Source organism: Stigmatopora nigra, chromosome 14 (genome assembly GCF_051989575.1).
Source record: "Stigmatopora nigra isolate UIUO_SnigA chromosome 14, RoL_Snig_1.1, whole genome shotgun sequence".
Taxonomy (NCBI): Eukaryota; Metazoa; Chordata; class Actinopteri; order Syngnathiformes; family Syngnathidae; genus Stigmatopora; species Stigmatopora nigra.
The window spans coordinates 7853841-7874814 of NC_135521.1; the positions used below are offsets into that span (position 1 = coordinate 7853841).

Consider the following 20974-nt stretch of genomic DNA (forward strand, 5'->3'; position numbering starts at 1 on the left):
TCACTAGGTTCAATTAACAACAGTAGACGTGCAATTCATTTGACTCGGGATACTCTGACAGAAAATGATTGCTGGAACCTGTCTCAGTTCAAATGAATTGGATGTCTATTGTTGTTAATGTAAACCAGTGAGTTGAGTGCTAAATACATCCCCATCAAGTAGCAATTTGTTGAGACATCCCCGTCACATTCTAAGAATTGATGAGTTTGCCATGGTAATCATGGAAACGTGCGTCCATCCTACCAAAGGCGGTGTAGAATTCTTCCTTGGTAAGCTGCCGGTCATCGTCTAGGTCATTGTACTTTAGCAGATCCAACAGCGAACACTCGCCAACGTCCTTGGACAGACCTCGGTGCTTAGATACCTTGCAAAAGAGACGGCAGAATAAAACCTTTATGATGAGACTTATGGCCATGGGTAAAAGTGAACATAACAGGGGTCTATGAAAATCCTGATTTAAAATAAACACATACACAACTTAAAATTTAGAACAACAACAATCATAATAATTATACATGTTATGTATGTGGACAGTATATTAAACCCAGAAGCCCACAAAAGAAACTGTCTCAATTGAACAAGCAAATGATTGTGACAATTTTTTTTCTCCCTGCAATTTAACAGACATTTCCCGCTGTGAATCTGTGATCCCAAGACACATCTTTGTGGTACTTAATCTCATTTTGAGATTGAATAAAAATAATAATAATAATAACTAAAAAAAACATGAAACAGGCTTGTCAAAGGTGTCTTCAAAGTCACGTGGCAAAAAAAAACACCCTCCATTTACACCTGCCTTAACACGCATTTTCCCCTCACATGCTGTTATGAGGCACAGTTTGTGTATGCAAAAACATGTAAAAATATGTTAATAATATTATAAACAGATGTCAAAGCTGGCAGACGATTAAGGCACGTTGAACTCCTTTCAGATTGTTTAAAAAGGGATCTGAGTGGATGTTCTGACCCATTCCCTACCCCCAAAAGATGGAAAAAAGGTCAATATCTTATCTTGGAATTATTCTAAAAATTCAAGATCTTTTCGCAAGTTATTTTTTTCTCCCGTCAAAGAAAATAATAAGTAGCAGCATCAAGTCTAAACAGATAAAATGCTTTTTACTTACCTTCGAAAGTTCGCCCATTGATACATGTCCATTGCTGTCAACATCGAAATTTAGGAACATGGCATCAACAAGCTGCTTTCTGGTGGCCGTGTTGTCCTCCCGAATCCTCTTTGTCTCAATGTGCTTTCTGTCATATGCCTCCAAGACTTTGGTCTTGAGACGCCTGTAGTCGCTTAGTCTGCAGCTATCACCTGAAAGCAGCAAAAAAGATAACATTTTAGCTTTAAAGCAGACTAATAGGGATGTCTTGATTATATAGTTTTGTATACTCTATCTTAAAACCTACTAAAGATGGGTTAACAAAGCATAATCCCTTTTTTTCCAAATTTTAACAATTGTATTTCAACATTATTCTAAATCATTTATGCAGCACAAAATAAGTTTGTCTCCATTTGCCCTGTAATCGGTTGGAAACCATTTCATAGTGTCCCCCACCTACTGCTCATTGTTGAATAGGATAGGCGCCAGTATGCCCATGACCCCCGTGTGATTTTGCGGAATGGGAAATGAATGAATATGTATAAATTATGACTAGGGTTAAGATTGATAGAGTTCTAAAACCAATTTCACTGGGGGTCATTCGATGATGGCTACCAGACGTCCTAGTCAAGATGGATTTAATCTTTTTTTTCTATGAGTCTGATCTGAAAGACTCTGGGGTCAACTGAACTTGTAATGAAGGGAGTAGAGACGCGGTAGACATAGAAAGAGATGCTTGTTTGGAGGTGTTGGCTTTACAAGCTATCAGTATAGACTCCAACATCACTGGCGTGTGGAGGGTCACAGCGTGGTCGTGGGTCATTTCTTCTGACAAGATTTCTGTCTGCTGCTGTCACAATGAACACTATGTCAGTGGTGATATGCCATAGAGGCATTGGCTGTGTAATTACAATGCAGTGGAGCCGAGTAAAAAAAATATATGCAGTCATTTGTCAGATTCAGTTGGGGTTAATGCTTTTGGCAACTTATTGATATGGCTCTAAACCATATTTTATAGTTGGGCCATGTTATTAACTAAAGGTACTATATGTCAAAGGTATATGTTTTACTGATATTTCCTTCATTGGTTAATCTGCAAATGTCAAATTTGTTCCACCAAAATATCTGAACAAACAACTCATTGCGTTGCTATTTTTAGCATCCATAAAAAAGGTCATCTGATTATAGTTTCAATTCAAACTGGGATCTGATCAAATATGTTCAGGCGGAGGTAGCTGATGGTTCAAGTGTTAATGAGCAGAGCTGTTTTTACAGTGTCACCAGGTTTTTGACTGCTCATTTAAGCTCCGTGTTATGAAATGAATGAAATGAGTCTCAGGATGGCTTGCCCATGACAGGAATGTTTTGACTCTCTTGACAAGCATCAGCAGCAGACAAGCTGGCTGCCTCGCAAATGGCACAATGAATAAAAGATAAATAGCTGCCAGGCAGCCCTTTGGGGCGTGAAGGTCAAGGCCGTCAGGATGCGACCAAACACAGTTTGACACGCATGCACGCCATCTCAGACGTACAGTTTCCACAAACAAATGTTTTTTTTCTTTTTCGTATTGTGAATGTATAAATTGTCGAATGTCTCTTGACGTGACATAGCTGTAGATGTTTTTTATGCCAATTGTGTTAAACAAAATCTAACATGAACATTTGAAGCCGGTTGTCTCCATTTAAATAAATTAAACTAAATGGGCAGTGAGTTAATTTTGGGTCACTCCCTTATTAATTTGATGGTACTTATGGGTTGAGGTTCTGCTCAAGTTGTAGGATTATGGAGTCGTTTCTGATGTATTTTGGATCATTTTCTGATGATTTTAGGGCATTTCTTGTTGACTTTTTATTCACCTAAAATGAATAGTGATCAAAATATAACTAACTGCCTTCTATTTAGTATAATAGACATTCATTTAGTCTTTCTGTCAATGCTAGACTGGAACGGGCAAATTCATTCAGTCACTCCTGTGAGTCAAACTGGATTGGACGTCCAGCGTCCACGGTGGCCAATGAGCTGCCAAGGATGTGACCCAAAAATGCCACAAAATTCATGAGTATGGTGGTGACCAGAAAACTACTGAAATTTGCCAAGGCATAGTAAAACATCCCTATTTTTCAGTCTTAAATATGTTTTTTTTTAGGAATATAAAGCATTGACCTTGTTATTGTTATTGATCTCTTAAACAGAAAAGGCTGAAGCTTTTGGCGTAAAGTTTAAATGTGTGTCGTCACGCTAGGGTTTCATCTGAGCTTAGGTGTGGCGGTATGCGCTTGCCCTTTAAGATTGCTATCAGTGACCTGTGCTCGGGGCCGGCATGGTTGTCAAGTTGCTGATGGATGATCGGAGCGGCAGGAAGGGTGGCAGCCTAGGCCTCGGGTAGATATACAGCTCGCAACTCGTCTGCTGCGTCTTTGCTTTTTCTTAAGACAAATAAATAATGACGTTTTTATTGTTGGCGCAACTGCGAACCAATAAACGTAGTAACAGGAGTTACTAGTAGTTACAAGTTCAATTGAAAGAGAACCTGCATTACATCATTTTTTGTAATGTTCGGTAGTTGGAGTGTGGTGGAACGGTTGAGGCTCATAGGTTGTACAGCCGGCTGGAAAAGTGGATGCAAAAATATGAATTTTCCATGTGGGGAGATTTGCTTTGCAAAACTTTCCCACAATGTTTTCACGCCACTGCAACAATAGTCACATAAAATTGCAGTAAAACTACTCGGCCGAGTATTTTATCCAAAAAGTAAATCTTCCCACTCACCTCTATTGGTAGCATTAATCGTGAGTAAGCGAGTGTCAAACTGACGACTGAACTTTATTCCGCCATCTAAATTCCCCTGTGTTCACTACCTTATTGGCCCAAGCCGCATCTTTCACTCTGGATTTTACTGTTTCGCCTCGTAAAGCAACTCAGACCCTATCAAAGATGGCCACGTGTTGATGACTTTAAATAATCTTTATTGGCACTTGAAGGAACAGAAAGCAAAAGTCACTGAAGTTCGAGTTGCTTGCGCCACGAATAACAACTCCCGAGCTGCTCGGCAGGGGATGTGGTATTATTCCTGGGACGTTCTGCCGCATGGTCACCATGTTGATTTAAAGACTTAATAAGGTTCACTTACTGAGCTAGACAAGTGAGGCAAGTCAATGATGTTTACGCAATGTAGCCACTAGGTTATTCATTGCATCCTTCAAAGTGGCTGAGGGAAAGCTTTGCAAAAAAAAAAAGATGCTCACATACAAATACTTTGTTTCTGCTATCATTTGGATATGCATTATTGAAACTACACTATTGGCCTTTTACATAAAGTAGATAACCGTAGAAGCAAACATTTTTAAATGTATTTTTAAAGACAGTCCATTGGCAGATATACAATTAAAAATTGAACTGGTCTTGGAATATGCCACACTGGTGGACCTCTAAATACGACATTTCATTTGGTCATCTGATAATCCTCTCTGAGATCAGCAGCAGGTGAATGCGCGCGCACACACTCGCTTGCTCTCAGAGTGTCATCATCATCCCAATCCATTGGACTTTAGTGATGTAATCCTATAGATTGACTGAAGCTCATGTGGCATTCTCCTCAGCCTCCATCGATTGGCTCCTAAAGCCGTCAACTTGACAAAAAGGTGATTCTAAAAGGAAGTGTCGCTGTCTCTTGCAGCTATGCTTTTGTTCATTCATTTTATCACCACTGAGTTTTTTTTTGTGAGATGGGCTATCATATTTCCCCAAGTATAATGATATAATAATATTTAGGTTTCTTATAGGGTAAAATGACAATCATAATCTGTGCAGGAAAAGGTTAAATATGACAATGTCACCCTTTTAGGAAAAAAAGGTTACTGTATTTCCTCCAATAGTGAGAATAATTGCGAATACAAAATAGGAATCACGTTTGGCGTGACATTATAGGAGTGAACACTGTAAGGGATGGAAATGTATCACTAATTTGTATGTTAATTATGGAAATTTGGGTCACTGTATTCATTTAAGGCGTCTTTGTTCCAAGGCCAAGTCCTCAGAGACTCAACATCTTGCTTTCTTGGTCGAAGGCAGCTCGTAGATAACTGACTTTGTCGTCCTCCCGCTGCCAAGTAGAAGGAGGACGCAGCCGCGCCGGCTGCCAATACGCTAGATGACTCCATACATCAGCAAACATTTCGATTTCCCACCATTCATCCGGCAACACCAATGAATGTGCTTTCTGCACTTCTAATATTTTGCCGTCCTGTTGACCTGGATACATCAGCTGTATACCATCTAGCTAGCAGGCATTTATCCTTCTCGCTATTCTGTTCCACTTGGAGGCCTGTGCAAACGATGCCGTTTCCTTGCAAGAGTGAAAATGTGTGACCTCATCAAATATGAGTCATCTTTTAAGAATACAATGTTAGACAAAATAGCAACATGATGGCTTAATTCAGCTTTTTAGTATGCAGGTCAACCTGGGCTTTTTGATCAATGCTGCTGACAGCAATGGATTAACTAACACCACTAGGATTTTGGTGGGGATTTTTCCTGAGAATTGTTCTTAAAAAGCCCCAAAACAAATCCGACTTATTCTGAGAAAGAACGCGTAGCCGGTTATGAAAATACATAGAATTTATGGATCAATATGATTGTTTATATTGATATGACCACATATTAAATTAGCCAAACATAATTATTACCTTTGACAATGCTGCGTGCAAAGGTTCAAAACGCAGAGAAAGGTACTGGTTTATAGTCTAACAAGCATGGTATTTCTAAATAAATAATACATATGTATGTTTTGTATTCATGCGCTTTTAAAATGACTTTAATCATGATGAAAGAAATGTATATTACCATGCCCAAATTGTTTAGTATATTGGGAAATATAATACATGGATTAATTGTAGTGTGTAACCCAAAGCAAATTTAATGTAGAGTATAGCTCAAACTAATTACATTTTAAGCAATTTTTTATATAACATTACCAATGCTAGTGCACTGACCACAAAGTCATTTGTCTTTCCACATGGTCGCCGTGGCAATTAGAATTATTCTATGTGGGGAGTTCTTAAAAAGTTCCAATGGCCAATATGTTGAGACATATTGAAAAAGAAAAAGTCATTGTCAAGTTTCCTAGTACATCTTAATTATACAGCATCAACTTCTTTATACTATTAGAACAAAGAGGGTTGCGATGGCGACCGCGTGGATTGGACTATTCATAGTAGCTTTGATATGAAAAGACGCCCACGAGACGCTGACCCAATCAAAAACTCTGAACTCCACCTCCTCAAGTGCGTGGTAACAACGAGATGAGCAACTGCGCACTTAAGTACTCGAAACTAGTTTAGGAGAAGCGGCTGGGAGGCACCCTGTCATTTAGGCTGTATTCCCACATACACTTTAATCTGGACTAATCCCCAAAAGTTTGTGGTGCTGTAACCCTATGATTGTTTTAATCCGTATTTAAAGGAAGAGCACCAAACCAGAAAAAAGTCCATTGTGTTTGGTCAGGACCAATAGCAAACTATGGCCTCTCCTGTCATGAATACACCCTTAAGTTTGGCAGTTAAAGCTGACTCAAATAGTGCCAGTAAAGTTAATTAAGATCTTCCGGCCCATTAATGAGTACTCTGGAATAAATTTCGATGCATTCAGCACACCAACGTCTCTCACTTTGGAAGGGAACAAACATCCGGGACGCTTAATCGGCCAATTTGTCATACGATTGTTTGGGCTCGGCGTGAGAAATAATGGGCCCATTCCGCCCCCCTAATGAACATTCAAGTCAATAAGGGTCGATCCAGAACCACATGTGCTATAAATAAGCCTATTGATCACCAAAAAACATGCGTTATGTATCTGACCTGCATTAGACTGCAAGCAAATAAGATTACAGGCTTGTCAAATTGAGATGTAAAGTGTAAATGATTTTTAATGCTTGTGTTTTCTTTTGCCAGCGACTGCATATCACAGCCTTGTCGGATCGATGCTGAATGCACCCAAGATGAAATATTAATTCAAACAAAGAGAAGAGAAGAAGAAGAATCTTACAAAAAGGTAAACATTCCCATGGCACCTGTCTCTCAGCGCACTGTGAGGAATGAATGCTGGCAAAAAGTAGGTTTTGTTTTCAACCTGATTTATCAGTTTATTAAAACCGAGTAATCGGGCCAAAAAAGGACGTCCACAATAAAAGCGCAATATTACGAGGAAGTCGTTATATTTTTATTTATCATTTCTTTATGGTACGTAATATGTATGGATGCAGTGAGGCTATTTTAGATACTTTATGTTGCGCTGTGCCACCTCTCTTAAAATGAACACATAAATGGGGAGTTACGATGAAGTGGCAGCATAAAGCCTTATATCCATTTTAATGTAATGTAGATGTGGCAATAAATTAAGGATTCCCTTATTTGTGAAACACATTCTAATAAACAGATGCACGAGATTCTCTCAATATTTGTAACATTTCCGGAGCACCCCACAGTCGCAAAATATTTTATGTTTATGTTGATGAATAATGGCTGTTTTACAATTGTTTTAAACTTAGGGCACGAGGGAGCTTATGCTTAGCGATTTCATTTATAGAGGGCAAGTCGTCCTTCTGTCTCCACTGGGACGGACAAACATATGCGTTGTTATGGTGGAGGCTCTCCAGGGGCCTTGGCTTCTTGTTTGTGGGTAACTAGGCTTGGGAGTTTGAAGCAACACGTTTCTGGAAAGATCTTAATTGCTTCTTACAGAGCCGTTGTTGTGAAGATGCACGGTGTGTTCTTTTTGATGCATTTGTTTTCATATATATGCTACCAGAGACTAAACAGAAATTGGTCTCTCCCTTTGTTTGTTCAGGGCTCCTATTTGCTTGACTTAACTTGACTGTGGACCAAAATCTACATCATTTATATTTAACAATGCAATTATCTGCACAGTCCTTTACATTCAAATCAACATTTTTTTTCCCCTCTCTGAAAAATCCAGAAAAACATTTGTTTTTATAGTTGGACTTAAATGTGGCCGTGAATGAATCATAGGCTACAAAATAAAAGCTTAAGGATGCAGAAATAAATACTGCCCGTAGGAGAACCTTATGCTTTACATTAGAATTATAGTTTTTCTTGTTGCCATGGTATCAGATTGGTATTCTGTACCGGCATATCCTTAGTTAAGGTGATTTGGACTTAAAGCCACATGCAAATATGTAGATTGCTTGAAAAGTGACAGAACCTTATCACATCCCCTTTAGACTAATTACAGTTGCTCAACTGAAGTTTATCTTTCTTTTAGCCTGCAACTAAAGTCAACCTGAGATTGTGCAACAGTAGTTCTTGCTCCACTTTTTGCATCAAGAACTGAAATACTCCATCCTTCCAACCATAATAGTCCATCTTTGATTCCACTCATATAGTTTGTTGATGCCTCTCCATATGTATTTATGCATGTCTTTCGAATTGCAGGCCAAGTAAAATGCCATAGGGGAACTGCGAATATTAAAATCCCATACAAATGTCTTGGTACATGCATAATTTTTTTTGTGCTTTCTATCTTTGGGAATACATGCGACAGTTAGTTATTCATTATATAGGCAAAGCACGCCTGCCTCATTGTGAATTAAAACATGATGATTTATTCATATGGTCACTGTCATATCTTTATGAAAAAGGAGAATGAGTTTGAAGCATTGGGAGCATTTGTACCAAAACGCTGTTTGCTGTGAGGGGCCTGTGGATTTTTCATGTTGTGAATATTCTTAAGACGCAGGGATAGAAACCTTCGGCCTAAGCTTAGAATTTGCATTCTCCACTACTCAAATATGACACATTTTTGCGTGCATATAATTATCATTTCCTTGGCGGGTATCACATGACTTTCCGATTGATTGACAGTCATTTTGTTCTTTTAGCTTGGGTTCAAACTGAGACCCTTGGCAATGTGCTGATCTAAAGTTAGAAATGCAATTTCTCAATTTACCGTCTCTTCCTACTTTAAGCGCAGTTAAGAGTCATCGCGTAATGTGTTGTTTCAGCAAGCCCAATAAAATGTCTTTGAGCGGCGTGTGAAATCACATCATCAACTTTACTGGAGCGTTGCCGTTTTATCCAGTCCATAAGTCAGCAATGCCCAGAGTGTGCACTTTTCACCGCCTGCATTCCAGAATTGGAAGCTACTTCCAACAGTAACGGAGATTAGACGGCAAGCCACTAATTACAATTGGGAGGCTGCCAAATAAACAGAGACAGTCGGCGTTTGGCTGTTGATCAGTTCTAGATCCAAAGTAGATGTCTGTTGTTCTGTTCTTCTTTGAAAACTTATTTGAATAGTATAACCTACATATTTTAAAAGACTTGTTGCAAATGCCAAACCTTGTTCAAATGATTTAAAAACTAGTTTTGTATGACTTTTGAACTCTTTTTTTTCAAATTGTGCCACTTCACTAAGTTTTTCCTCTTTCCATTATGTTTCCTCCCACCAATTACAGTTTATCACTAGTAGGCGTAAAAAATCAATTTGAAGTGGACCAATATCCATTCGTTCATGCTTTTTTTTCTTACTTTTTTCCCCGTGCCCAAAACACAGTATTAGTTTCAAAACCACAAAGTCGGTGTGGGCTCAGACGAAAGCAAATACTTTTTTGCTCAGAACTGTTTTTGGCAAACATATTTGTGTCGGCATTCATTCAAATTCGGCTATAATCCAGTCTGAAAGGCTACCCAGACAGAGTATATTAAAGATTATTTTTCATTGCATATGAACATTCATCGAATCCAATGTATCTTTCAGTAAAGGTCACTGGTTCCTACCTTTGTAGAAACACTCTTCGCTGTGAACGATGGAAATCCTCTGACGTTCAGAGCAAGAAGCGCGGTGCAGCTCACAGTGGTTGGGGTAGAGTTTTCCGTCAGAGCCACATACGGGCTTGTAGTGAGGTTTGCAGCGGTCTATGCAGTTACACTGCCCTTGGCCTGTCTGCTGGTTGACTGTGCAGCGACGGCCCAGGCCGCAGTATTTTCGTCCGCATGGATGCGGGTCACTGTGATGGTCTATCAAACCTTGAAACATTCAAGGGAGAGAACAGTTAAATGTTAAACAATGATTTATATAGCTACCCACAGGATAACAGATGATATTTTGTTCATCACGACTTTCATTCATATCATTCAATCCCCTACTGGTATTGATTCAGAGTAAAATTGACTCAAAATAAAAATAAATACATGGACTTATTGTTTTCGTGTTCATCAATAAAGGAAAACAAATCTCTCTGAAAAAATTCCCACTGTTTACTTTATGGCAGATGTACTACATTTTGTCTGGTAAATTTCAGATAAGTCAGAGTTCGATGGAAGCATTGGACAAAACACGAATAAAATCCCCACACGAAACGTCCTGAATTATTTAACATTTGGTGTTGTTCTGTCCTTTTGGAAAGTAAAAGTCCTTCCCCTTTTAAACGATTTAATATTTGAGCAGCTTTGTACCAGTTTCATTCCGTACACTAGAAAATAATCCCTAAAAAAATAATGTGGACTCGTACAAATCAGGTTTTGCTTTGAAAAGTTAACATAGGATGGTCACATAGTAGGCATAAGCCTTTTTGCCTGTCACTTAACCTCACCAGAATTGCTTAATAAAACATTCCTTAATGCATTATTTGAATAGAATAACTATGAATTGGAAAATGACATTAAAATTTGAATGCCACATTTTTTTAGCTACATTTAGATTTACTCAAGTGCAGTCATTTGCATCTTGGGACATGGTCACCATTTTAGGACCCTCACAGGGCAATTGACAGTGTTTTCTTTTTGATTGATCAATGCAATGATCAAACCTGCATCAGGTCTCACATGGACATGATGCTGTACCAAAAAAGTTCCAATTGCAACATTGAATAATGGCAAAACAATACAAATTTAGTTGGCATCACATTTTTTTTTAATGAACAATACTTATCCGCCTACTTTTAACTGGGCAATCTTCAATTCCAGGCTATGCATAGTGGCATAAACAAACCAATTTAAAACCTCTGACATATTCTTTCCAAACACACCCATGCACACACATGCTGTGACCTGAATGGAGACAGTCAATTTGCCACTTTATTAATTCCCGGCGGCTCTCCGGCATAATGATTATTCGACAAATGTGTGTTGCACATTCGAGGCCGGTATCTTGCGCCACGGGCGGGGTCATTGAAGGGCGCCCTCATTTGTCAACGCCGCGCTCGTACGACTGTTTGCTCGTCAGACGACATCAGAAAGATGTTTGTTTTCCCATGGCACATTATTTTCCTTCGTTTGGTCTAAGATTAACGAACAAGATATTACACAAGAGCTGCATTTATTCACGTCCTTGTCATGATTGACGGTTGTTGTTGTTTTTTTCATGGGTTAGGAAAATTACATTTTTATGTAGTAAATGCAGATTTTACCTAGATCACAACACTGCATTATTGCATTTCAGTATAAGTGTAAGCGTTTCCCTGGTTTGTCACAGGCCATTTTCATACTTGCAGACATTTTGCAGTTCCTGTTAGAAGTGGTAACATTATGGTGGTGTACTTTGTATGCCAGTTGGTTGTCGATATGGTCTTTCCAACAATCAATATATTTCAATGATATAGTGTTGCTGTATTGAAATGTTGCTCTGGAATATTTTCCTCGTCGGTGACAAAGACAAATGGTTTGGACCGAACAGTGACAGTGCAAAAAAAATGATTTCATTTGTTTTTTTCTTTCTTAGTATTGTTGTATCCCAGAAAATCGTATATTGATTTCCTGATTCTTGGTATCATTAATTGTGATATTGCAATCTTGTAAGAAAATCATTATGGTGACCCTTCTATTGCAAATTGTGTTGTATCGGGAGTCACCCAGATGTTTCCACCTCACAGTTCTTATAACCAGTTTTGGTCTCGTTCTGGTTCCATAGGAACTAGATAATGCAGATGTCTGGGGATTGGTTGACATTAGTAGTAACATCTTATGCAACATTTCCATTTCTAACAAAACATGTACAATCTAATACTTACAACACACAACTAAATAAAACTAACCAAAATCCACCCAAAACAATAATCAGTAAAATATGATTGGCGTACTGAAAAATAGACAGATGAGTTGAAAAGTCCATTACACGCCTTTACTCAAAGGAGAATACTATGACAGCGACTGTTGTGCAAGTCTCAGCTGGGGTGCACAGTGCGTGTATTTTTAGCACACCTGTTGTCATGCAAAGCCCAAGTGCTAATGTATGCATGGGTTTCATTAAAGACACCGACGGCCGCGGGTTTGTTTCTACCCCGCCACCACATAACCCGCACGGCTCCACATTGCCATCAAACGTAAGACGGAAAGATCTGTTTCGACACTGTAAAGGCAGACGATGCCTTTTCTGTCAAACCGTGGTTGAAAATGTAAACGCCAGCCCTTGTCAACCCCTCCCCCCACAAACCATTTTGCCGACCCTCCCTCTGCTAATTGCTGTGCCGGTGACGGTGACAACACTTGAGCTCCTGCTGGCATAAACAAGTCATGAAGATTTTATGAGAAGCTATTTGAGGCGTAAGAGCTTTCTCCATCCTTTCACAGGAACGCCTCAAACTTGCTCCCCTTTGAAACATTGATGATTTCCACCTCACTGAGGTGGGTTGTTTATTTTTTTTGATAGCAAAAAAGTGGAGTCAATGTAAGGCAATAATGGAGCTTGACTTTTTTTCTGGTGCGAATCAGTTGTTGGTTTTGTAAACAGTGTAGTTTATGCACACGGAGTAAAAAGTGTTGTCAACAAAAGAAAGAATGAAAGAAATGAATAATGGACAGTTATTTGAAAAATACGCCATTTCATTCTCATCAGTATATCAAACCACTTTAAAAAGTCCCAATATTTAGCTCCCTACATATATCTATCTCTATCTCCTTAACACCCTAACATTAAAAAAAAGAAACAAGGCCAATGAATTTTAATGAGCCATTACCTGCAAATGGACATATCTCAAGGTGTTCCTTCTTGGAACTTTGCTGATTAGGATTTTCAGCTTATTAAAACAGCAACCTTTTGAGGATATTTTACTACTGTAATATTCGCTATTTATGTATGCTGGAGGCCATTAATGTGACTCATTCATTTGTTTTATCAGTTCATTTTTCCAATTAGACTAAATGCCTTCGTGTTTAAAAAAAAAAGTTTAATGAGATTATCCTGCAAATGCGTGCAGCATTATACAAATATGCTTCATTCCATAAAAGTCGTAGCAAATCATTAACGCAATTTAAATGGCAGATTGGACAAACAGGAGAAAAACACATTAATGGGGTGCGTAATTGTTGCAGCATTATTTTCTTGTATGACTAATAAACGCTGTGGCTCAGCAGCGGTTTAGCAGTTGTCTTTTCTTTTAAATGCCGGCTTTGACTGGCTTCAACTGCTTGCATTGTTGTCTGCTTTTGCAGAAGTGATGACATTCATCAAATCTAGAGATTTTAAACAGTATTAGGGGAAAAAAACAGCAAGAAAAGAAAAACATTAAATGAAAAGTGCACAAAGTAATAAAAATGTCAACTGTTGAAATATTTTTTTAAAAGTGATTGTATATACAAATAAAATAAATTGATTGAATTGATAATCATGGTGGTTAGAATGTGCACGGCAATTGGCTGGGTACCGAATCGGGTTTAGCTGGGATGGGATCCAGCACCCTCAATGACCCTTGTGTGGATAAGCGTAAAGTGAATTCATTAATAATGATCATTTTAAAATATTGTATTGAAATCCCGGAATATTCAACCCAAAGAAAAAATAAAATGACAAATAAAAGCCTTATGTGACACAGAAGAATTACTCACATATGACATTCAATGCAATACAGCAAGTTTTGGAGTAAAATGAATGAAGACAGCTGACAAGCTCCTATTCCTATTTTGTCAGGCACAGTGACAAAAGAGGCTTGGGCAACATACACAAGCTTCCCAAAAATCAGTAAACGCTTGCCAGTGTTCTCGTTAATTGGGAGTCCCCACGCCGAGCGCTAGCCACAAAAGCCTGACTCATTAGTTTACAGGCAGTATTTAGCCTGGCAGATCAACCCGAGGCTGGCTCGCTATCTATCCATCCAGTCGTCCGTCCGTCATCCATCCATCTGTCTACCTTCCCAACAACTAACCCGCCATGGTGTGACGTCACGAGCTGATAAAAGACAAACAGTACAGATGGCCTAAAATAGGACTCTCCAGTGCAATATTTTGTCTATACAATTTAACCCAATCTTGCACATTTTCACATTTGTTTTCCTTAAATATTTTCAACATGGCCTGAAAAACAATATTTTGCAGCTCTCATTGGGGATCTAATTGTAGTATTGAGTGTTGTCTGCATGTGATTTGAAGTGTGCAATTAAACAAAAAAAGGACACTTTGAAATAAAATCTAAACATTTTTTTAAATAAACCCTTTTGAGATTTAAAAAAAAATATTGGATAAAAAATTCAAAACAAATAGGTAAGAAATATGAATATTTCTAAAACAAATTTAAAATTGAACTCAATGGCTGCCATTCATTCTATCATGTACATCAATGTCCATATTGTACTAAATACCACAACACATACTCTGACCTGGGATGACAAATAGTCAGTTAAACTAATGCTAACCTTTGTAAAAATCACTGTCCAATTATGGGAACACCTGTTTGCATATACCGGCAAGGCATACCAGAAACATATAAGTCGTTGTTAAAATAAATCACTAAATAAAAACCATCATATAATATGTTACATATGCCCACTGCATCTGTCAAAGTAAAATTGCACACCACATTGTGTGGATAGATGTAATCAATACCTTTTCAGTGATGCACTCGAAAGCTGCCGCTTTTCAGGTCGAGTACAAGTAGCAATTTGGAATGAAAAGAAGCAAATTCATGCCTTACAAGGCCGCGGGGGCGTAATTGGAGATTGTACATGGCTAATACGGAAATGTCCGCGATCGTGTGGGTTCCGATCAATGTGACCAATATGTCCAAAGACACGTACATCTTAATAGCGTCTAATTGTGGCCCCATAGGACACATTCTCTAATAACATCTCCTTTGCTTGCCTCTCTCACTTGTTGCTTGTCTCGTGAATTTTTTTTGTAGGACCCTCTTGGTTCCTTTATTAAATAGAGACAATCTTTGTGTAAGGTTGTTTGTCTAGCCACTCAAAGCCTTTCTTCAGAGCTTTTCTTTAATGTATGTACATGTGATTTTATTGTCTTCAGTGGTGTCTTAGTCTACTTTGAAAATCCTTGCAAAGAGGCGGACACCGCTCATAAAAGTGAGGCATTAAGACTCAATTGACCTCACATTTCTGGTCATCAGAAGCTAGTGACAGTGCTCGGGGTGAACTCAGAATAATTTATGACATTCTCGTCAATGGTGGGGCGGCAGACGAGTTGGTGAAAACAGGCTAGAGCGAGACCTCCCCTCCGGGTGTGTTATGCTAATGCAGCGTCCGCAATTACCGCCACGACCTTGGTGACGTCCGGTTGAGAAAGGATAATTTTGGTGTCATTTGAAGTACTTTCTGTACTTTTGTTTAACTACTTTTTATGCTCGTGCAATTCCCTGTCAGTAGGTTTAAATTAAAAGAATAAATAAAATAAAAAGTTGGATTGTGATGGTACATTTTTCTTTCTGATACGATTTCAGTCACGTGCTTGACTATTTAGTCTGAGTTGATTTTTACTTATTAGCAGGAACATGCACTGGATTTCTTTTAAGGTTGACTAGTTTCATCGCATTCCGTTTGTATTTAGCGATATTATACGGTGGTTAACTACTTAATACTTGCCTGTACATTTAATAAAGGTTTTATGAGCTTTGGATGAGTGGATTTACATGATTTCCTATGGGAGGCTCTCTTTGCTAATTAAAGACACGCATACATAATGTGTATGCGCTTTTAAGATTTTCCATTAATTAAATCGAGCTAGGGCATCAAGGCAGACAAGAAGAGACATATCTTCTAAATTATATTCTAAAACTGTCCTTAAACAATTTACATAACACATTTTTTCAACAGTGTTACCTTCTGATCAGCAACACATAACATTACGTACTTAGTTGTGTTTGTTAAGTGTCAATCTGCTACATATTGTACACTGTGCTTCATTAAGTAGAGCCTTTGCAGGGAGTCATAACTTGTCATATGTTTTGTGAGACAGTTGAAACAATGAGTGAATCACAAAGGAAAACTTACCCCTCATTTTTGGGTTGTCAGGGATTCCATCCTGTGGGTTAAAGAAAAAAAATCAATTGTTGAATGAGACTGATAGCCATACTGTTATTTTCATTAAGGTCTCTGCACTTTTTTTTTAAATACCAAGGGCACCCTAGGCCTTTCCAAATTAAATTTCCAAGAAACAAATATCTCTCATATTTGTTTCTATATATATTGCAATGAATAAGCATCAACAAAGTTACAAGCTAGAGCAAATATGTAGTAACCCTATGTATAAATGTTGCATGGTCCTATTTTTGGGCTTTTGAGACTGATTCCATCATGCCATTTTCTCCTTTCAGTCACCAAAATCAAATCCAAAATGTCCAAATAAAAATAAAGCGTAAAGTAAACAATTACGTTAACAGCTCAACAGCCGGCATTTGTTTTCACACCACGGAATAAATTGTCTGCTCATAAGTCGGTCGTAGACGAGTGGCAAAAGAGAAGTAGTAGTGCATTTACTGTTGCAGAAAAACACAGTTTGCTACATCTCCAGCAGCATGATGCATGAATTTGGAAGAATTCGTCATAAATATTTGATTTTTGCAACACTTGTTCTTGTTTCTGGCCAGAAATTTCCAGCCTGGCTGGATGGTTAGGTGTTAGGAAGAACAAAATGCATTATGCAACAGGTCAATAATGAACAGCTACAGCTGAATGCTTGCTGAAAAAAGGAAAATGGGAAACACAAATGCACAGACTGCAAGAAAAATGACTCATTCCAAGTAGATACGATTCACGGCAATTAATGATTTGCATTCCACATACAATAAGAGAGCATTCATTCTGATTGTGATATGATATTAAATATATTAATTCCATTCATCCCTTTTCAATACGGGATCCCTTCCTCAATGGTAAGCAATATGATTCACTCTAAGATTAACAGGAAATGATAAGATGGTGATTCATGCCTTTCCAGCTGGCATTAGAACCCTCCAAATATGGTGCGCTTCTATCCAAATCTGATACAATTGATTGTACATTAGGATTCAATTTGCTTCAAAGATGATACAATGTGATAGCATTAATTAGGCCCCAATTCCACACAATTAGCAAAGATATATTTGCCATTCATTTATGTTTTGAGAAAATACAAGTCTTTCCAATTGATATGTGAAATTCACTTTATTTAGCATGTAATGTTAAGTCTTGCATCACTATATATATATATATATATATATATATATATATATATATATATATATATATATATATATATATATATATATATATATATATATATATATATATATATATATATATATATATATATATATATATATATATATATATATATATATATATATATATATATATATATATATATATATATATATATATATATATATATATATATATATATATATATATATATATATATATATATATATATATATATATATATATATATATATATATATATATATATATATATATATATATATATATATATATATATATATATATATATATATATATATATATATATATATATATATATATATATATATATATATATATATATATATATATATATATATATATATATATATATATATATATATATATATATATATATATATATATATATATATATATATACATATATATATATATATATATATACATATACATATATATATATATATACATATACATACATATATATATATATATATATATATATATATATATATATATATATATATATATATATATATATATATATATATATATATATATATATATATATATATATATATATATATATATATATATATATATATATATATATATATATATATATATATATATATATATATATATATATATATATATATATATATATATATATATATATATATATATATATATATATATATATATATATATATATATATATGTATATGTATATGTATATGTATATGTATATATATATATATATATATATATATATATATATATATATATATATATATATATATATATATATATATATATATATATATATATATATATATATATATATATATATATATATATATATATATATATATATATATATATATATATATATATATATATATATATATATATATATATATATATATATATATATATATATATATATATATATATATATATATATATATATATATATATATATATATATATATATATATATATATATATATATATATATATATATATATATATATATATATATATATATATATATATATATATATATATATATATATATATATATATATATATATATATATATATATATATATATATATATATATATATATATATATATATATATATATATATATATATATATATATATATATATATATATATATATATATATATATATATATATATATATATATATATATATATATATATATATATATATATATATATATATATATATATATATATATATATATATATATATATATATATATATATATATATATATTCTTAACTACTTTCAGATTATAAATGTATTTTTTTTTTATCTTGATCTTTCACCTGAAAAATGTCACCAGGTACTTTATTTTTTACTGATTTGGTGTAGGCCATGTGAGCACGGCATGAATGGACCTGTCACTCTTAGCCACTCTATTTGATGCGCCTTCTCGATCGCATGACATTTAGCAAAGCTCCACAGTTCGCAGTGATTTTCTGGCTATATTTGCATATGACACACACTCAAATACATCAACATTTAGTTCGGGTCATATTTGCATATGACACACACACACACACTGAGATGCATCAACACTATTAACGATCCATTCGTTTAAAAAGAAAGTGATTTCCCTGAGGCTTCTCTCGCTATCAAAGCGGTTCGCCTTTCAGCTGTAGAGGACGCCGTCCAGTCAACCCGCTGGATGAGCACCCACCTTCTCTTATGTGCTCTTTTTGGCCTTTTCCTTTGAAATTAGTAACTATTAGAAATCAAGATAAAGCTAATTGTTTTAAAATGATTCCAAATCGGAAAAATTTATTTCCATTTTAATTTGGTTGTTTATCATTTCAACTCAACTCCCTCGTTCTCGTCACATGCCCCCAAAAGTACACAACATAACCCCCACCCCCCTGCCCTTCCCACACACTACAACACACACACACACACACACACACACACACACACACACACACACACACACACTTTACCCCTCCCCATCTGAACTCAACCCATTTTAATCTGGATTAGCAGTGTAGCCAATATGCCACGGCCAGCCAACCAGCAGGTTTTGCACAAGGACGCAGTTGCCCTCTTGCCTCCATTTTGTTTGGTTGTCGACATCACTGCATGCGATTAAAGTGCTTTTTAATGTTTAATACAACAAAGCCTTCTCTCTTCTATTTAATCTAACATTCCTGTGTCATTTCAAACTATTTAAAAAAATATTGTTCACATAGTTTCTATTTGTAGCACATCCAATCCACATCAATTGGAAGAAGTGAATGAACAATAATCATATAGTTAAGATTGTTCTACTGCCTAAGTATTTTTATCCTATTGCATAAAAAGTCCAATACTCCTAGACAGAGAAAAATACAGATTCAAAAATAAATAAATAAACATTTTCCATTGAGGGACTATGGATTTGATCAAGGGTTGGACTGCTTTCAAGCTGATATAACCTTTTTCTTTCCATATTTTTCATTCCACTTACTGAACATGACAAATTTCTTTAAAGTTTTGGACAGAAACGGAGTGAAAAAGGGCAGAATATCGCCAGAAAAGGCTATCTAATCTTTCTCTATTGATCTAAGGACCGTTTTTCTTAGCTGGTTTTGATTTTCCCGCAGGAATAGTTCAATGTTTACTTCCTGCTTGTGTCAGGATTGGAAGGAAAGTAATGATAAAGCATAGCTGTCCGAGAAACGCATTTCCCTCTTTGATTGATGTAGTTACCAATGAGCGATGGCACTGCAGTTAAGTCCGATAAAAGCTGATTATTGTTGATGTTCCGGATTTCTTGAGAAAGTACAAGATGGTATCCAACAGTTGTAACTAGCACTTTAGACCCAATCTGCATTGACTTTGTTTTCTTTCTTTTTGAGGTGAATGGTGGAAAAGGCAAAACTATCATGTCTTACACTGATGCTTTAAGGTTTTCTGGGATTTTAATGATAGCTATGCTGCTGCTTTTGATCATCTTGCAGAAAAAGTTCAGCCTCGAATATGTTTTTGTGCTACAAACTGTAGTCGTGCTGAGGTTCACCCTGAGCCTGATAACAGAATCGATTTTCATTATTACGCCTTTTCTGTAACTTTTTAAATGGACTTTTTGCATAGGATCTTTGACAAGAAATGTACGAATGCTTTTGGATAATAGCAATTCTTTCATTGTTGCTTGGAACTTTCCTATTGCTCTGACTTCTGTCTTTGTATTTTAACATCTATGGGATTCTTGATTTCCCTGCTGAAAAAAGTCAAATATTTATCTTTCAATTTACTGCAGATTTGAAATGTCGCGATCCTGTACTTTTGTCCCCTCTGAGCATTTATTCAGTTGATTGATTTTTGTAGCCGATGAGGAATAGTGCTTCTATTCAGCAAGATAAAAGAAGCCTTTTTTTGTTGTGGTT

General features: G+C 35.8%; 1 protein-coding gene across 2 annotated transcripts in view; it reads right to left on the reverse strand.

Moving 5' to 3' along the window:
• Positions 1 to 20974, reverse strand: part of fstl5 (follistatin-like 5) — a 57799-nt gene that overhangs the window by 27338 nt on the left and 9487 nt on the right. The window contains exons 3-6 of one of the 2 annotated variants that reach the window (XM_077732591.1): positions 16331 to 16361; positions 9897 to 10145; positions 1125 to 1315; positions 244 to 364 (exon numbers count right to left, since the gene is read on the reverse strand). In XM_077732591.1, coding sequence (XP_077588717.1) covers positions 244 to 364; positions 1125 to 1315; positions 9897 to 10145; positions 16331 to 16361 — 592 coding nt within the window. The remainder of the gene's footprint in view (positions 1 to 243; positions 365 to 1124; positions 1316 to 9896; positions 10146 to 16330; positions 16362 to 20974) is intronic. The other variant, XM_077732590.1, reaches the window with a different exon arrangement.